This window comes from Aotus nancymaae, unplaced genomic scaffold (assembly GCF_030222135.1).
Source record: "Aotus nancymaae isolate 86718 unplaced genomic scaffold, 86718_ANA_hifiasm-v0.15.2.pri h1tg000009l, whole genome shotgun sequence".
NCBI lineage: Eukaryota > Metazoa > Chordata > Mammalia > Primates > Aotidae > Aotus > Aotus nancymaae.
The window spans coordinates 12,961,405-12,981,206 of NW_026988420.1; the positions used below are offsets into that span (position 1 = coordinate 12,961,405).

A 19,802-nucleotide genomic window follows, 5' to 3' on the forward strand; every position below is an offset into this window, starting at 1 on the left:
TGTGATTTTGTCATAATCTGTTGTCATCTCTTGCTATGTTCCCCTAGGAATTAGCAAAGTAATTTCTGTCATAATCATAATTGTTTTGGCTCAGAATTGATTTTGTTTGTCCAACATACATAAAGTTGCTTTTGTTTATGAGTTATCTATAGCACAAGAGCATATGCCAAAACATATGTACCCAATTACTTAAACCTTTTAGCAAGAGAGAATGAAAGAATTTAAAAGAGTGATAAGCTCTTTCTTCTGATATCATTTTGAATACTTTCTCCAATATTTGGAGTATGTAGGAGCTCTTTTTTATTTTAAAATACTTGTGCCCCAAAGACTTTTTTTTTTAAACTTGGAAACTATATGATCTTTATTTATGTTTTTATATAGTTTCTTAACCCTCACTCCCCTCATTCCCTATTCCCTCCTCCCTCTAGTAGTCCCCAGTGTCTATTGTTGCCTTCTTTATGCCCATGAGTACCCGATATTTAGCTCCCACTTATTAGTGAGAACATACAGTATTTGGTTTTCTCTTTCTATTAATTTGTTTAGGATAATGACCTCCAGCTACATCCATGTGACTGCAAAGGGCATGATTTCGTTCTTTTTATGACTGTATAATACTCCATGGTGTATAAGTACCACATTTTGTTTATCCAATCCATCATTGATGGGCACCTAGGTTAATTCTATGTCTTTGCTATTGTGAATAGCACAGCAGTGAACATATGAGTGCATGTGAAAGACATTTTCCAGAGCTCAATTTAAAGCTTAACTTTTAATTAAGCTTAAAAGCTTAATTATGTAGATGATAAGCTGCATATCTCAAAGTGAATATGTCTTGATGGTCATTATGCTTTTCCTTCATTTTACTTCTTTATTAGTTCAAGTTTCTTCATTTTTAAAATTAATGCCATCTTCCCTCCATGTAAAATCTTAGAAGCTATGAACATTTTAATGGACATTTTGGCAACAATTCTTTTATGACAGGAAATGCTTGCTATATGTTTCTAAGATTTGTGTGCTGGTTTTTTTTTCAGGAATATAGAATTACTGATATTCTAGAATGTGAAAATGTTGAAAGACAATGCACATTACAAAGAAAATTATAATCTTAATTTTACTTTATTTTTTTTGAGACAAAGTTTCACTCTGTTACCTAGGCTGGAGTGCAGTGGCACAATCTTGGCTCACTACAACCTCCACCTCCTGGGTTCAGGTGATTCTTGTGCCTCATCCTCCCAAGTAGCTGGGATTACAGGAGCCTGCCACCACATCCAGCTAATTATTGTAATTTTTGCAGAGATGGTGTACAATGTTTCCCAGGCTGGTCTTGAACTCCAGACCTCAGGTGATCTTACCACCTCAGGTTTCCCAAAGTGCTGGGATAACAGGCATGAGCCACTGTGCCTGGCCATAATCTTAATTTTAGAAACTTTATTTTCTAATGTACATTTTGAATGTGTTCTATGTAGAAAGGATAAAAAAATAGAATAAATCTCTGTAGCTGGTGAGAATCATGGTGTGATTACTTTTAATATATCATAATATGAATTATATATTATCATATGCATTTTAATACATCATCTTATGATGTGTTTTCATTATTAAAGTTGAATAGCCTCACTCCAAATGATACATGTGTTGGAACTTCTTTTGCAACTATTTCCCTAGCTTGTATTTCTGAAAATGTAATTAAATGATTTAGCTAATTCGTAACTCTTTCAAAGCACATTTTAAAATTAGGAAATGAGGCGGGCACAATGGCTCATACCTGTAATCCCGAGGCCGAGGTGGGTGGATCATCTGAAGTCAGGAGTTTGAGACCAGCCTGGCCAACATAATGAAACTCCATCTCTACTAAAAATATAAAAATTAGACAGGCATGGTGGCACATGCCTGTAATCTCAGCTACACAGGAGGCTGAGGCAGGAAAATCACTTGAACTTGGGAGGAAGAGGTTTCAGTGAGCTGAGATCATGCCATTGCACTCCAGCCTGAGTGACAGAGTGAGACTTGATCTCAAAAAAAAAAAAAATTAGGAAATGGTATCAAGTTCAGGTCTTGGTTTTATTTCATTTGCTTTTTTGGAAGCAACATCCATCCCAATATAACTCTTAATTGAAGACATTTTATGAGAATGTGTGAGGCTCTTTTTGATTGATGGAAAACTTAACAAAGTTGCTCTTCTCTAGCCTAGTGGCAGAAAATTTAGATTAGGGTTTTTTAGTTGTACTCTAGTATTTTTTGGTCATTAACATTCAGTGAAATTATATTGTCTGCTTACGTTCAGTAGTTGTGTTTACCTAGTTATTATGGAAGTGTTTCCACAGTTTTATAAACAATTTTAAAAGTCATATATTATGGAGCAGAAAATATTAATTCTGATGACACAGTATCCTTGACATTGATTTCCATTTTTATCTCCTAAAGAACTGCACAGTTAATCCAAAAGAAAGTATACTGAAAAGAGTGAAGGATATTGGATACATCTTTAAAGAGAAATTTGCTGAAGCTGTGGGACAGGGATGTGTTGAAATTGGATCACAGGTAACTTGAATTCATTTTAATTAGTGTCACTATAGTATAATATTGTTAAAAGCAGCATCTTTCCAGTTTGTATAAATACTCTTAACAGTATTTTACTACTAGTATAAAATACTGGCAGATACTATATTCCTGTTGCTTGTGTATGCTGCTATTTATGGGAAACTACTTCCCATCCCATTATAAAAACTATGTAATAAAGGCACATATACCAGTTGTAGAAATTTTAGAAAATACAACTAAAAAAAACGTTGAAATCTTTGATATTACTGAATTTTTTATTTTGCTTCAACTTCAACTTGTATGACTGTTCATGTATGCATATCTTAATGTGAATAGGATTATTCATGCCATTTCTCAGTGATATTATTATTATTCCAGGAAATCTAAAGCTAATATAATAGGTAAGAGTATGGGCCATGGAGTTACAGTCCTGGATTTATATTTGGTTCTACCTTTGTTGATCTTGGACATGTCATTTAACTTCTCTGAGATTCAGGCTTTGTTGTGTGGCATTAATGAGGATAATGTACAAAAATATATAGGAAAACTGTAGTCCACTGTACACATTTGTTTCAGTATAGTGAGGTTATATTTTGATGCCATCAGTATTTAAACATCTATATTTAATGGTTCTTTTTGATTATATAGCCATGTGCCACTTAACAACAGGGGTATGTTCTGACAAATGGATCATTAGGCAATTTTGTTGTGTGAACATCGTAGAGTGTACCTATGCAAACCTAGATGGTATAGCCGATTGTACATCTAAGCTGTATGATATAGCCTATTTGTTCCTAGGCTACCGGCCAGTATAGCATGTGTACTGAATACTGTAGATAATGGTAACATAATGTGTTACCGTTTGTGTATCTAATCATATCTAAACAGAAAAGGTACAGTAAAGAGACAGTATAAAAGATAAAAAATGGAACACCTGCACAGAGCACTTCCTATGAATGGAGCTTACAGGACTGAAAGTTGCTCTGGATGAGTCATTGAGTGAGTGGAGAGTGAATGTGAAAGACATACAACATTACTGTACACTATCGTAGACTTTATAAACACTACACTTAGGCTAAACTAATTTCATAAACATGTTTTCTTTTTTCTGTAGTAAATTAATCATAGCTCACTCTAACATTTTTACTTTATAAATCTTCAGTTTGTAAAACACTTTTGACTCTTACAATAACACTTAGCTTAAAACACAAACACATTGTACAGATGTACAAAAATATTTTCTTTCTTTACAATCCTTATTCTATACTCTTTTTTATTTAAAATTTTTTTTAATTTCATAAACATTTTTGCCAAAAACAAAGACAAACACACACACATTAACCAAGGCCTACACAAGGTCAGGATTAACAATACCACTGTCATCTGCCTTCAAATTTATCATCTCCTATGATGATGATGCTGTCTTCTGGAATATCTCCTGAAGGAGCTGCCTGAGAGTGTTTTAACTCTTTTTTTCACAAGTAGAAGGAGGATGCTCTAAAATAATAAAAAGTATAGTATAATAAATACATAAACCAGTAACATATCCATTATCAAGTTTATGTACTAGACGTGATTGTATGTACTGTACTTTTATATGACTGGCAGTACAGTAGGTTTATTTACATCAGCATCATCACAAAGATGTGAATAATGCATTGCACTACAACATTACACTAAGCAGTAGAAATTTTTCAGCTCCATATAATCTTATGGGACCACTGTTATATATACAGTCAGTTATTGACCAAAAACATTGTTATGCAGTGCATGATTGTATATGAGACTTTTGCTCTTAATTTGAAATGAAATAATATGGTATGTGTTTATATCTCTAAAATTTGGTTATTCTTTCAAATAATGGGAACTCGTTTTTTGGTTAAAACTTCTTGCTGATCAAATTGCTAGGTCAATTTGATCTGATTTTTGCCTGTATCAGTTTTACTAAATTTATGGACAAAGACTGTTCTCATAATCCTAGAGCGCCGTCTTGAAAATACATGTTCTAGGTTATGAGAAATGTTATAGAAGTGCTTAAAATAGTACTGGGCACATCACTTATCTTTAGTATAAATGATATAGACTGAAATGGAGTTAAGGAAATCAAGGTACTGGACCTACTACCATCTTGTTAATTTACTTGGGAATGTTAATCACCACTTAAGACTTGAGTTTTAGACAAGCTAGCTTTTCTCTTGGCAGCCATATTTCTAAGAAGGGTGAGAACTGTGTTTTAAGAAAACACTTTATAAAAAATTAGTAACTGTCAGCTGGGTATAGTGGTGCATTCATGTAATCCCAGACTCTTGGGAGGCCAGAGCAGGAGGATCTCTTGAGCCCAGGAGTGTGAAGACCATCCGGGGCAAAACAGTGAGACTCCATCTCAAAAAAAAAATTAGTAATTGTGATTTTCTGAAATAGCAGACTCTAATTTTCCTTTTTGTTTGTTTGTAGCGATACAAACTTGGAGTTCGCTTGTATTACCGAGTAATGGAATCCATGCTTAAATCAGTAAGTTAAAAACAATATAAAAAAATTTCAGCCAGGCATGGTGGCTCATGCCTGTAATCCCAGCACTTTGGGAGGCCAAGGTGGGTGGATGACAAGGTGAAGAGATCGAGACTATCCTGGCCAACATGGTGAAACCCTGTCTCTACTAAAAGTACAAAAATTAACTGGGAATGGTGGTGTGTGCCTGTAGTCCCAGCTACTTGGGAGGCTGAGGCAGGAGAATCGCTTGAATCCGGGAGGCAGAGGTTGCAGTGAGCCAAGATCACACCACTACACTCCAGCCTAGCAACAGAGCGAGACTCTGTCTCAAAAAAAAAAAAAAAAAAATTCAATGCTCACACAAATAAGATTTCAATTAAACTTCTTCTTCTTCTTCTTTTTTTTAATTATCTATTTCAGGAAGAAGAACGATTATCCATTCAAAATTTTAGGTAAATTTTTTACTTTTAGTAAAACAATTTTTTCTTTTTATAAAAGTAAATATTTTGTAACTTTTTTCTTTTTTCCTTTAGCAAACTTCTAAACGACAACATTTTTCATATGTCTTTATTGGCGTGTGCTCTTGAGGTTGTAATGGCCACATATAGCAGTAAGTTAAATTTTTGTAAATAAACGTTTTGTTTAATTTAAAGTTAAAATGTGGTGTGTTTCTTTGGTGGGGGCAGGGGGAGAGTGTGAGGTTAAGGAGAAGGAATGCTTATTTTAGATCACTATATACTGAAGAACGTAATTGGTCATTATAAGCCATTTAAGAGGCTTATTTGAAATATCTGAGGTCATCTTGGGGTTAGTATTTCACTAGGCTCCTCTTCTGAGTATACTGAATCCAGAAAAGGTACCTTTTGAAATCCCTCTGAAGACCTGTGAGATGGTAAAGTGCCCAAGGAGTATTGAAGAGTGACCTCTACTGATATGGAAGCCCTGCTATAACCTTCATGGTTATGAAACTAAAGATTGAAGCTAGAATCCACCAGATAAATAGAGCAAAGGCCAATTACAGTGTTTTTAAAAATATGAATGTATATCACTTTGCAAATTACATTGCAAATGTTAAAAGAAAGTTTTGCTTGCAGAAAGAAAAGGAACATTTGTGTAAGGATGCAAAACATAGTAAAAGAGGAACTTTTAGTTTTCTTATTAGTAAACAAGGAAAACTGAATCCTCATTAATAATCAAGAAATGCATATTTTAAAGAGATACCATTTTCTAACTAATGAAATTAGCAAAATCTTCAAGAATCTGTCTCTCCTCTTACCAAGGATTAATGAGAATTAAAATGGATATGCTAATGAATGGCTGGTAAGATACTAAACCTGTTCTGATGTAAGTTTAGGGTATTTAAACATTTGCAAATTTGAGATAAACTATAAGCCCTTTCTCTAGGAAAAAGATACATGTGTATACACTCAAAAATTGGAAGGCCATTTCCTCTGAGTCTGTAGACTCCAAAATAAAAAATTATGCTCTAAATAAAAATTGTTTAACCTTTCTACTGTTTTCTTTGTTTTATATGACCTTCCAAAAAACTACCTAGCTCAAGGGTTAATATTTCATACCTAAGTTACATTTTTTTTTTCTTTTCATTTTTAGGAAGCACATCTCAGAATCTTGATTCTGGAACAGATTTGTCCTTCCCATGGATTCTGAATGTACTTAATTTAAAAGCCTTTGATTTTTACAAAGTGATTGAAAGTTTTATCAAAGCAGAAGGCAACTTGACAAGAGAAATGATAAAACATTTAGAAAGATGTGAACATCGAATCATGGAATCCCTTGCGTGGCTCTCAGTAAGTAACTAGCTAAATAATTGAAGAAATTCATTCATATGCATTTGGCTAACAGATTATCTGTGAGTGAGAGGTGTTTCTTAACATCTACCTCAAGAACAAATAGACAATTAAATGAATAATGTTATTTCAGCCTGTAGCCCAAGAATCAAGTTGGAATATTAAAATGAAGCTTTATTTGAGTGCCCTAAACCATCTAATACAGCACAGTGATTTATTTAAGAACAGCTTTTCTTAAAACGTGGCACTTTAAAACAAAACAGAATTCTTTAAAGTATTTAGGTAATTTATTTAAAATATAGTGTTTTATTTGAAAATGTATGTCTGCTCTTAAATTGTGAGATTATGAGATTTAGATTATTAAAAAGTGCATTTTTTTCTTAGTCAATTTAGTGGGATTCATTTTTTCCCATTATTAAAGTATACTACTGTTGTTCAATTATAGGTATTTGTTCAATCATTATGGGGCACAGATTGTATTGTCTAGGATTCTCTTTATAACATATGACCATTGATAAGCCTTTTGTTTAATAAAGGTGGGAATTTGAGGTTATGCTCTTCAAATCTGAATAGTTGGATAATACTTTGTGAATCATCAGATTTGTAGATTAATGGTTTCTTTTGAAACTGTGTTGCATGCGAAGTATATATCTTTAATTTGTCTCAGCATGTAGAAATGGTAGTTAAAAATTAAGAGTTTAGGTATCCTACAATCCTAATTTGCACATGTAACATTAGTTTTAGTTTTCTTATGTTTTGAATTTTTAATGACTAAGGGATAATTTATTTCTTAGTGTTTTCTTATATTGCCATATAGACAGAGTGAATAGAGGAGAGAAGCATGGGGAATTGATAGAATGTTACACTCCTATTATTGAATTTGGTAACTACTTATGGAATGAACTTACACTTGATAAGAAAAGGAGTAGTTAGAAGACAACTTTCTGCATCTGGGGAATTAAGTGAAAGCAAAAATAAATAGATAAGTAAATAAAATAAGCACATAGAGTACTTTTTAAAGGCTTATGTGTCCTCTCCTCCCAGAAATTGATATTGCGATATTACTGTATCATCTGAAAGTAATTATTATTATTTATTTTAGATAATTAATTTTATTTCCATCAACACATATTTATTGAACATCTGCCATATGCCTTGAAATGAGAGAGACATTGTGAGGATACAAAAAAGATAAAGGCTTGGAAAATTGTGTAGAAAGTGTTAGAAATTTACTCTTTAAAAATTGCTCGTACTCAAGCCTGTTTAGCTCAGATATTCAGGGCTTCTAAACAATATTCCTTTATTTTTGAGAACTTTTGGAGAAAAAGTGACAAGCCCAAAGTTTGGAAAAGAGTATAATTGATTTACAATAGGAGACGTGGCAGTCATAAGCCTCTGAATTTAAATATTAAATGTGATATCTCTGGCATATGAAAGTATAACATTCAAAGTGTCAGATTCCTTGGGAGTATGGAAAACCTATTGGTGCTTCTCCCTTGGAAATGCCATAGGAAGCCCACAACTGCTAACACTTACCATTTTGGTACAAAAGCAAACAGTTCCAGCAGGCTCTCTAAAGAAAAACTCATTGTAACTTATTAATATATTGTGCAAAGTATCTGATTTGAGCTTTTGACTAATCCAAGTAAAGGAACATGAAGGGATTGTGAATAACAAAATGTCCATTGATAAACCATCCTGTACAAGTAGATTTCTGCTTGTTGAATATGTAAAATAGGGTAATTCATTGACTTGTTTTAGTATTTTGTGTGCTTTAGATTTCCTTTTTAAAACATGTATATTTTTGTGAGCCTAAGGTTTCTTATACATATAAGTATATAAATAAGTGATTGTTTATTGCTTCAACTGCTTCAGTAAGATATTTACTAGTATTGGACTATCAGGAATACATCCTTACGAGGTTGTTTTAGATTTTAGGCCTTAGCTCCCACTAGAAATTATTTCTTCACCAGATTTAATGGATAGTTTTATGGCTCTTTATGCATCCACTCATCTATTCATTCTTCGAGTCTATACTTATTGAATGCCTGCAAAATCTAAGTGTCACTTTTGTTTTTCTTTGAATCACCACCTATACCATAGTAAACTTGAAGAATAAAAACTACCTTCAGAAGTATTTTAAAAAGAAATAGCAAAGTATCTTCAAAATAATCCATGGTAATATATGCAGTAATTCAAATTGATCTGTCTCTCAGTAGGTTTCTTAACAATCTAAACTTGAAACATCAATGTTAATTTTTGGGACTATTGGGATTTGTGACACTTGTTGCAGTTTACCAAAACAAGTATATGAAAGTATCTTGTATCAACTGAAATGTTTCTATTCCATTGTTGTAATTGACATCATGAATGGACTTTCTAAACTGATCGCCCCACTGTGGGAACCAAATTGGATTCCTACTTTGTTGGATGCTCTTTCCTGATTTTAACAATTTACCATCCCATTCCCTGTGATTTTTTAAAAGCTTATTCAATGTTCTGCAGCAATGTGATTGCATGCTGGCTACACTGCTTTTAGAATGCTCTTTCTCATGAAGTAAGGAAATAAATTTGTTTGAAATGACATTTTCTCTCAAAAAAAAAAAAAAACTTTTTTAGATGCTTTGTCTCCTGCTTTTTTTTTTTTTTTTTAATGTCAGCAGTTATAAGTGTGCATGATTTCTTGATGGTTCTGAAACCACTTCAAGGAATTTGCAAAGTAAAAACTATTTTCATATGACAATTATATTAAGATGTTATTTACCTTTTCCAGTTTGTTGACATTTAAACTGATTATGTGAAGCTGTTGGCACCTTTGCACAAATCAAGGCAGTGACATGAAACTGGCTAGTAGTCATTGTAATCTTCACCACTGCACATTTTCAGTTAAAGAAACAAAACATAACATGTCAGTTTCATTTAAGAATGTCCTTGATGAAGCAGTAAAAGGCATTTTATTAAATCTCCACTCTTGAGTATGTCTTTTTAATATTCAAAGTGATGAAATTAAAATATGTAGAAAGTTGCATACCAAAGTATGATAGTTGTCTTGAGGAAAAATAGTTATTTTGTTGGTTGAGTTGTGAACTGAACCAGTCACTCTTTACACGAAACACGTTTTACTTGTAAGACTGATGAGCAGTTGTGTTTATTTATACTTGGGTATGTGGTAGATTCTTAAAAATGAACAGAGTGAGCCTGTCACTTCAAGGAAAACAACTGACAGTAAAGGTTGCCAATGATAAATTTTGTGTTTTCAAGTAAAAATTAGATTTTTAGAAACTTGTATCCACCACTGAAAGCTTGACAGATTCCTAATATATTAAGGACTTTTCTGATAAAATCAGTAGTGATATCAATGAATGTGATTTTTAACATATTGTATACAGAGATTTGTAAACATTTAGAAGGACTACATAATTCAGTGAACTAGTATTTCCAATTGACCAAATACATCATTATAAAATCATTCATGGGTAAGAGATTCATCAGAAGTTCAAGATGAACCAATGGATTTTAAGGTATTAAAATACAAAAAGAATATTTCTGTTCAGTGATATTGTTTCCAGTTCCACCCTGTAACTAACCTTTAAGAAACTATGACTTGTTGAGTTTTGGTGTAGTGTCAGAAAACAATCACCATAATTATCTGAAAAGGCTATGCTATACTCCTCTTTCTATCTGAGACCAGATTTTTCTTTGTATATTTCAACCAAAACAGCATATTGCAACAAAGTAAATGTAGAAGCAGATATGAAAATTCAGATCTTTTCTATTACGCCAGCTAGTAAACACATTCAGAAGATTGTAAAACAGTGTTATTGTTCTATATTTTTTTGTTTTGAAGAATGTGGTTATTTTTCATTTAAAAAATTATTTGTGTTAACACAATGGGTTTATTGTTTAAAATAAATATTCTTAAATTTTCTCAAGTTTTTTTTGAGCCTCAATATCGTTTAATGTAAAAAAAGCTATTAGCTATTTTATGCTTCCTAGTGGAAGAATATATAATCACCTTGAAAATATGTTGAAAGAAGCCAGTCACAGAAAACCAAATATTATATAAATTCATTTATATGAAATGTCCACAATAGGCAATTCAGTAGAGATAGGAAGTAGATTATTGGTTGCCTAAGGCTGGTGGGGAGGACTAGGGGTTTGGAGGATGATGGCTAGAGAGTTTCTGAGATAATGAAAATATTGTAAAATTGACTCATTATTATAGTCAATTTTATAACATTTTTATCATCTCTGTGAATATACTAAAAACTATTGAATTCTACACATTAAATGAGTGAATTGTGTGGGTTGTAATTTTTAAAAATTTCTGTTTTAATTAAATTTTAACAAAATTAAGATTTAATATAAAGTAAATATTAATTTATTTAACCCACATGAACAAAAGCTTTTGGAGTCCTTAGTAATTTTAAGAACATAAAAGGGTTTTGAATCCAAAAAGTTTTAGAACCCTTGTCTATATTCTCTTCTCCATTCAGACTTGTCTTTCACTCACACAATTGCGTTTGCTTTTGCCTGTTCTTGAGTCTTAAAATGCTTTCCTCTGCCTGTTTGTTGACCAGATTTTAAGGTTCATTTTGCCTTTCCCGATCATCCTAGTCTATAGTCATTCTTCCCTCATTTAGTCTTAAACAGTTTATTATCAATATACTTACTAGTCATTTATAAACTTTATATTTTACTGTATGTGCATATCTCATGTTAAATTCATGTAAAGTACTTAAAACAATATCTGACATTGTATTATAAAATGTAGCAATTAATTACATAAGGGTAAAGGACAGAGAGGAGTCAACTTATGATGATATCCAGGCTTCTGGCTTATATAACTTAAGTGGATAGTAGTGCCATTCATTAAAATAAGATACTTAGAATTGGATGAGGTTTGCTTGGGAAGATGAATTCCATTTGATTGAGTTTGAAGTACTTACAGGTCATTTAAACAGAGGTGTCAAGTAGCAATTGGATGTGTGTCCGGAACTTAGGAAAGAAATTTAGGCTAAGATTATGGACTTGAGAGCTGCCATACCTGTGTAATAAAAAATGCCACTCTTTATTGACAGTTTATCTTGTGCTAGGTACTTTGATGAACACTTCTTAAATTTAATTTTCATAATAATCCATGAGGTAGTATTACCCTAGATCAGGAAATGAATGCTTAGAAAAGTTTAATAACTTGCCCTAGACCACACAAACTCAATGGCAAGATCTGTGATTTGAACCCAGGTCTTTCTGGCACTAAAGTTATTCTTATGCTTTGCTGAGTAACTGAAGTTTGGGAAAGGGATAAGATCACTTAATGGGACAATGCAGTATGAGACCAGAAGGCTAAAGATAGAATCCTGAGGAGCTCCAACATTTAAAGGATGGACAGAAAAGAGAAGCCTGTACCTACAAAAGAGATTGAAATAGAACAGCAAGGGAAGATAAGAGGAAAATCAGAAGTGGTATCATAGAGAGAATGGCCAGGTGCAATGGCTGCCACCTGTAATCCCAGCAGTTTGGGAGGCTGAGGCAGGTGCATCGCTTCAGGCCAGGAGTTCGAGACTAGCCTGACCAATATGACAAAAACCTGTCTCTACTAAAAATGCAAAAATTAGCTGGGTGTGGTGGCGCATGGCTATAATTCCAGCTACTCGGGAGGCTGAGGCATGAGAATCCCTTGAACCCAGGAGGTGGAGGTTGTGTGAGCCAAGATCGTTCCATTGCACTCCAGCCTCGGTAACAGAGTGAGACTCTGTCTCAAAAAATATAAATAAATAAAAATAAAAATTTAAAAAAAGAAAAAAGGGAATTACAAAGTCTGAGTGAGTGCTCGCTGTTTCAGATAAGAGCTGAAAAGTTTTAGCAACAATGAAGTCACTGGTGACAGTGACAGGGACTGTTAAATGAAGAGGTGGGGATAGGATGAGATGTGAATGAGAGATAAAGTGGACACAGTGATAATAGATGGCTTTTACTAAAAGTTTTGCCTGTGAAGAGAAATAAAGATATAACAGAAGTAAAGATACAGCTTGATGTGTGTGAAGTGGAGGGAATATATGTATATATATTTTTAATGAGAAAGGGATTAAATATTGATGGAAAAGAGCCATTAGGAGTGTTCTCTATTGCTGGATTACAAATTAATGGCTTTAAACAACTATTTTATTTTGCTCATTATTTTGTGGGTCAGGAATTTGGGGAGAACTTGATTGGGTGATTTGTCTCTATATGTCCGCAGGTGTCTGGAGCTACAGGGTGTACTTCCAAGATGCTTCTTCACTAACAAGTCTGGCATCTTACTGCTCCTTGGTGCACACTCAGCTCTCTTCCTCCCATCCTCCCTCCCTAGAGTGGTTAGAATGTTAAGCTTTGGAGTTTTCACCTGCAGAGGGAAGAAAGGAGACTCGTTGGAAAGTAGAGGTTCTAAGAAACAGGATATTTGGCAGGGTGCAGTGTCTCATGCCTGTAATCCCAGTACTTTGGGAGGCTAAGGTGAGAGGATTGCTTGAGTTTAGGAGTTCAAGACCAGCTTTGGCAACATAGGGAGACCCTGTCTCTACAAATAATTTTAAAAATGAGCCAGGTGTAGCAGCCCACGCCTGTGGTCCTAGCTACTTGGGAGGCTGAACTGGGAGAATCGCCTGAGCCTGGGACATTAAGGCTGCAGTGAGCTGTGATTGCACCACAGCACTCCAGCCTGGGTGGCAGAATGAGACCCTGACTCAAAAATAATACAAAATAAAACAAAACAACAACGCAAACAAAAAGTAACAGGATATTTCATTAAATCATTCATTCATTAGATAATGAAGTTTAACTAAAATGAGTTTAATTAAGTTTAATAGGTATAGTGGGAGTAACAATGAGAGTGAAAGTGTAGGAGGTTATAGTCAAAGAGATGTTTCACCTTAGTATTTCCAGAGACAGAACATTTCTGGGTAGTTTACTGTATTCTAATAAATGATCTCAGGAGTGCATGAGGAGGTCAAGAAGCCAAAAATTACAGATCCAAGATGGCTAATTAGCAACAGCTCAGGATTGCAGCTCCCAGTGAAAGTGCAGAGAGTGAGTGGACGCCACACTCCCAGACGAATTTTTATTGCCCACAGACCAGGAGATTCCCAGCGGAGGAGCCCCACGGGTCTCCAGCGCGACTCTTTTGGCTGGCGCGGCTATTTTGCCAATGCTCCGGTGAGGTGGTTCTCAGTGCGGAGTATACGGAACTGGGTGTCCTTTTAGTTGGTGTTTGGAGCTCCGGGAAGGCAGAGTCACCCATTGAGCTGATTGCAAAGGGGACTGAAACAGAGAGCCAGACCAGGAGATTCCCAGGCAAAAAAAGGCGCCACGAATCTCACCGCTGCTGTTTCAGCCGGCGCGATGGGTTGCCGCAAGGGAAATTACACAGATTCTGGCGCCCTTTCAACAGGCGACTGAATCGACCGTTCAACTAAAAAAAAAAAAAAAAAGACTCTGAGACAGGGAGCCAGGTGATCAGGTTCAGCTGGTCCCACCCCCACAAAAAAAGAGCAACTGGAAACGCTGAGGATTGAGAGTTTCACAGCAAGCACAGCTGAACCCGGGAAGGTCCAGCTCTGTGGGGGAGGGGCGTCCACCAAAGGAAAACTAAGAAACAGAAAAAACTTCATCACCAACAAGCTGGACGTCCACTCAGAGACCCAAGCTGAAAGTCAGCAATTACAAAGATGACAGGCGCATAAATCCACAAAGATGGGAAGAAACCAGTGCAAAAAGGCTGAAAACACCCAAAATCAGAATGCCTTTCCTCCTACAGGGGATTGCAGCTCCTCATCAGCAAGGGAACAAGGACTGATGGAGAATGAGTGCGATGAACTGACAGAATCAGGCTTCAGAAGATGGATAATAAGAAACTTCTGTGAGCTAAAAGAACATGTTCTAACCCAATGCAAAGAAACTAAGAACCTTGAAAAAAGATTTGATGAAATGCTAATGAGAATAGACAATTTAGAGAGGAATATAAGTGAATTAATGGAGCTGAAAAACACAATACAAGAACTTCACAAAGTATGCACAAGTTTTTTTTTTTTTTTTTTTTTTTTTTTGAGACGGAGTTTCGCTCATTACCCAGGCTGGAGTGCAATGGCGCGATCTCGGCTCACTGCAACCTCCGCCTCCTGGGTTCAGGCAATTCTCCTGCCTCAGCCTCCTGAGTAGCTGGGATTACAGGCACGCACCACCATGCCCAGCTAATTTTTTGTATTAGTAGAGACGGGGTTTCACCATGTTGACCAGAATGGTCTCGATCTCTTGACCTCGTGATCCACCCGCCTCGGCCTCCCAAAGTGCTGGGATTACAGGCTTGAGCCACCACGCCCGGCCACAAGTTTTAACAGTCGAATTGATCAAGCAGAAGAAAGGCTATCAGAGGTCGAAGACCAACTCAATGAAATAAAACGAGAAGACAAGATTAGAGATAAAAGGGTAAAAAGGAATGAGCAAAGTCTCCAAGAAATATAGGACTATGTGAAAAGGCCTAATCTACATTTGATAGGTGTACCTGAATGTGATGAAGAGAATGAATCCAAGCTGGAAAATATTCTTCAGTATATTATCCAGGAAATCTTTCCCAACCTAGCAAGACAGGGCAACACTCAACTCCAGGTAATACAGAGAACACAACAAAGATATTCCTCAAGAAGAGCAACCCCAAGTCACATAATCGTTAGATTCACCAGGGTTGAAATGAAGGAGAAAATACTAAGGGCAGCCAAAGAGAAAGGTCAGATTACCCACAAAGGGAAGCCTGTCAGACAGCAGATCTCTCAGCAGAAACCCTACAAGCCAGAAGAGAGTGGGGGCCAATATTCAACATCCTTAAAGAAAAGAATTTTCAACCCAGAATTTCATATCCAGCCAAACTAAGCTTCATAAGTAAAGGAAAAATAAAATTTTTTTTGCACAAGCAAGTACTCAGAGATTTCATCACCACCAGGCCTGCTTTGCAAGAGCTTCTGAAAAAAGCACTACACATAGAAAGGAACAACCGGTTATCAGCCATTCCAAAAACATACCAAAAGGTAAAGAGCATCACCATAATGAAGAATCTATATCAATTAATGGGCAAAACAGCCAACTAGCATTAAATGGCAGTATTAAACTCACATATATCAATATTAATCCTAAATTTAAATGGACTAAATGCCCCAATCAAAAGACACAAACAGGCTAATTGGATAAAAAGCCAAAACCCATCGGTATGCTGCATCCAGACCCATCTCATATGCAAGGATACACAAAGACTCAAAACAAAGGGATGGAGAAAGATTTACCAATCAAATGGAGAGCAAAAAAAAAAAAAAAGGCAGTTGTTGCAATTCTCATCTCTGATAAAATAGACTTTAAAACAACAAAGACCAAAAGAGACAAAGAAGGACATTACATAATGATAAAAGGATCAATGCAACAAGAAGAGCTAACGATCCTAAATATATATGCACCCAATACAGGAGCTCCCAGATGCATAAGGCAAGTTCTTAATGACTTATAAAGAGACCTAGACTCCCACATAATAATAGTGGGAGACTTTAACACCGCATTGTCAATATTAGATCAATGAGATAGAAAATTAACAAGGATATCCAGGACTTGAACTCAGACCTGGAACAAGTAAACTTAATAAACATTTACAGAACTCTCCACCCCAAATCCACAAAACATATATTCTTCTCAGAAAAAAAAAAAAAAAGCCAAAAATTACAATGAACGAGAGTCCAGGACATGTATCGAGAAGGAACATGAGTGAACAAAGGACTAACGTCCTTAATGCTTGAGGGCAGTAACCAAGAGATAAGTGAGACCAAGAGAAATGGGGCAGAGGGTTAGAGAGGTCCTCAAAAGAAAACTCCTGGCTCACTTAAAAAAACAAATCTCTCTCACAATACCTAATCCAGTCTCTAACATAAAGAATTTAGGTGCATAAACCATTAGATTTGTAATGTCCTTTGATGAATTTACTCCTTTAATCATTATGAAATGCCCCTCTCTTTATCCCTGGTAATATTGTTTGCTCTGAAAACTACTTGTGCCCAATACTGGTAAAGCCATTCCAGCTTTCTTTTCATTAACATTAACATGGCATATTTTCCCCATTCCTTTATTTAACTTATGTGTGTCTTTATTCTTAAAGAACTGATTTTCTTATAGGCAGCATATAGTTCAGTGTTGCTTTCTTAAATCTAGTCTAGGAAAATCTACCTTTTAATTTGGATGTTTAGATTTAAATTTAATGTGACTTAATATGGTTGGATTTAAATTCTCCATCTTATTATTCATTTTCTATTTTTCTTATCTTCTTTTTCTCCCTTTTCTCTTTTTCGGCCTTCTTTAGGATTGAATTTTTAAATCTGTTTTGTCTTCTTTCTAGGCTTAACTGTCTATATTTCTTTGTTTTATTTTGTAATTGGTGTCTTTTGATTTACAATATGCATCTTTAAGCTTTCATAGTCTTTAAATTGTATTGCACTACTTCATATATAGTATAAGAATCTTAGAACAGTATATTTCCATTTTCCCTTTTCCAACCTTTGGGCTGCTGTTCTCATACATTTTGTTTCAGGAGAAGTTATAAACTCCACAATACATTGATATTACTTTTCTTTTAAACCACCAATTGTCTTTTAAAGAGAGTTCAAAACAAAAGAAAAAAGATGTTTTGTTTAATTGCATATTTACCTTTCTAGAGCTCTTCATTCCTTGTGTAGATCCATATTCCTTTTGTTTTCCTTCTGACTATAAAACCTTTTTTTTTTTTTTTTTTTGACATTTCTTGGACAGGTGCAGTGGCTCATACATGTAAACCCAATACTTTAGGAGGCTGAGGTGGGAGGATCTCTTGAAGCCAGGAGTTCAAAACCAGCCTGGGCAACAAAGCAAAACCCTGTCTCTATTCTCAGAAAACAAACAAAAATACATTTCTTGTGGTACAGGTCTACTAGTGATGAATTCTTCCAGCTTTTATGTCTGGAAAAAAACATTTTACCTTTAGTTTTAAAAGATATTTTGCTGGGTATTGAATTCTAGGTTGATAGTCTTTTGTTTTTTCTTTGAGTGCTGAGTGCTTTAAAAATGTTGCTCCACTGTCTTCTGGTTTGCCTTTCCCATTTTTCCCCTTTTTTCACTTTTTTTCCTTTTTGCCCTTTCCCCTTCCCTTCCCTTTTCTTTCTTTCTTCTTTTTTTTTTTTGAGGCGGAGTCTTGCTCTTTCGTTCAGGCTGGAGTGCAGTAGCATGATGCTGGCTCACTGCAACCTCTGCCTCCTGGGTTCAAGCAATTCTCCTGCCTTGGCCTCCTGACTGCCTGGAACTATAAGTGCATACCACCATGCCTGGCTAATTTTTGTATTTTTGTTAGAGATGGGATTTTGTCATGTTGGCTAGGCTGGTCTTGAACTCCTTATCTCAGGTGACCCACCCACCTTGGCCTCCCAAAGTGCTGGGATTACAAGTGTGAGCCACCATGCCTGGCCTTGTTCTTTTTTTGCTGTATTTTTTTCCTGCATGTTCTTCTTTCTGTATTTCATGTTAAATACCTTCTATAGCAATGTCTTCAAGTTTCTTAGTTTTTTTATTCTGAGGTGTCTAATCTGCTACTAATCTCATCTATTGTATTTCTAGTCTTACTATATTTTTCATTTCTAGAAATTTGATTTGGGTCCTTTTATGTCTTCCATATCTATCTTTATTATGTTTATACTTTTCTTTACCATCTTGAACATATGGAATATATAAGTTTTTTAATGTCCCCTTCTACTAAGTCTAGTGCCTGTGTCTTTTTAGGTTTCTTTCTTTTGACTGATAGTTCTCTCTCTTTTTTTAAGAGTAATATTTTTTCTGCTTTTTTGTCTGCTTGGTGATTTTTTGGTTGGATGCCAGATACTGTGAATTTTGCTTTAGTGAGTCCTGAATATTTTCTTATTCCTTTCACCATTCTTGACTTGTGTTTTGGAACACAATTAAATTATCTGGAAATAATTTGACTCTTTTACGCCTTCATTTATTTATCTGGTTTTTGTTTTTGGACACAGAGCAGTCTTTAATCAATCACTAAATTTCCAGGCATTGCTCTTCTGAGTACTCTACTGAATGTCCCATATATTACAAGGTTTTTCCACTCTGGTTAGTGGAAAGCAGAACTCTTTCTGGCCCTGTGTCAGCTCCTGGAAGGATTCTACTCCTCCCCGTGGTTATTCCCTGGCTTCGAGTAGTATCCTCACATGCATGAACTGATCAGTACTCAGCTAAAGACTCAAGCTTAACCCTCTGCAGACCTGTGGAGCTCTCTTTTTGTAGCTGTCTTCTCTCTAGTATTCTGCCCTGGTAATTTTAGTTTGCCTTGACATCTCTGATTTCTCAACTCTGTTTCTTCAACTGGGGGACCACTGGGCTGCATTCCAGTTTCTTGTCTCTGCACTGTGGCCTGTAAACTGTCTCTAGGCAGTAAGCTGTGGCAATAACGAGGCTTACCATTTGTTTTCCTTCCTCCAGGGATCGCTGTTCTGTACTGCCTGTTGTTTATTGTCTAAAAAGTATTGTTTCATTTATGTTGTTCAATTTTGTGGTTGTTTAAACAAATCTGGTCCCTGTTTCTTCCTCAGAGTTGGTAGGGTTACTAAACATAAGGCTTAGTGATTGATGAAGTATTTATAAATATGAAAAATGTATACTTACAGAATATTTAGGGTATCATTAAACACTTCCTTGTGCTTAATGCATCAGGTCTTCTGAATAATACTGTTTCAGAAGGGTGTCTACCATATGGAGAACATAGAAGTACTAGCTATTAACTATTTTCTTGTATTAAATTTTGTTATGTCACATGAACATTGAGTCTCCTTTAAATGTGTCAAATGTGGCTGACTTTTTAAATAGGATTCTTTCATACTGTTTTTTTGTGGTCACCAAACATTAGTAAATTTCTTCATTCCA

General features: G+C 35.2%; 2 protein-coding genes across 3 annotated transcripts in view; one reads left to right on the forward strand and one right to left on the reverse strand.

Annotated features, from left to right (window-relative positions):
• The window catches only part of RB1 (RB transcriptional corepressor 1), a 160,941-nt gene that overhangs the window by 68,696 nt on the left and 72,443 nt on the right, over positions 1-19,802 (forward strand). For both annotated transcript variants that reach the window (XM_064373559.1, XM_012465151.2), the window contains exons 13-17: positions 2,425-2,541; positions 4,996-5,052; positions 5,452-5,483; positions 5,565-5,641; positions 6,643-6,839. In XM_064373559.1, coding sequence (XP_064229629.1) covers positions 2,425-2,541; positions 4,996-5,052; positions 5,452-5,483; positions 5,565-5,641; positions 6,643-6,839 — 480 coding nt within the window. The remainder of the gene's footprint in view (positions 1-2,424; positions 2,542-4,995; positions 5,053-5,451; positions 5,484-5,564; positions 5,642-6,642; positions 6,840-19,802) is intronic.
• Positions 1-19,802, reverse strand: part of LOC105725923 (large ribosomal subunit protein eL8-like) — a 68,202-nt gene that overhangs the window by 29,895 nt on the left and 18,505 nt on the right. The window lies entirely within an intron of this gene.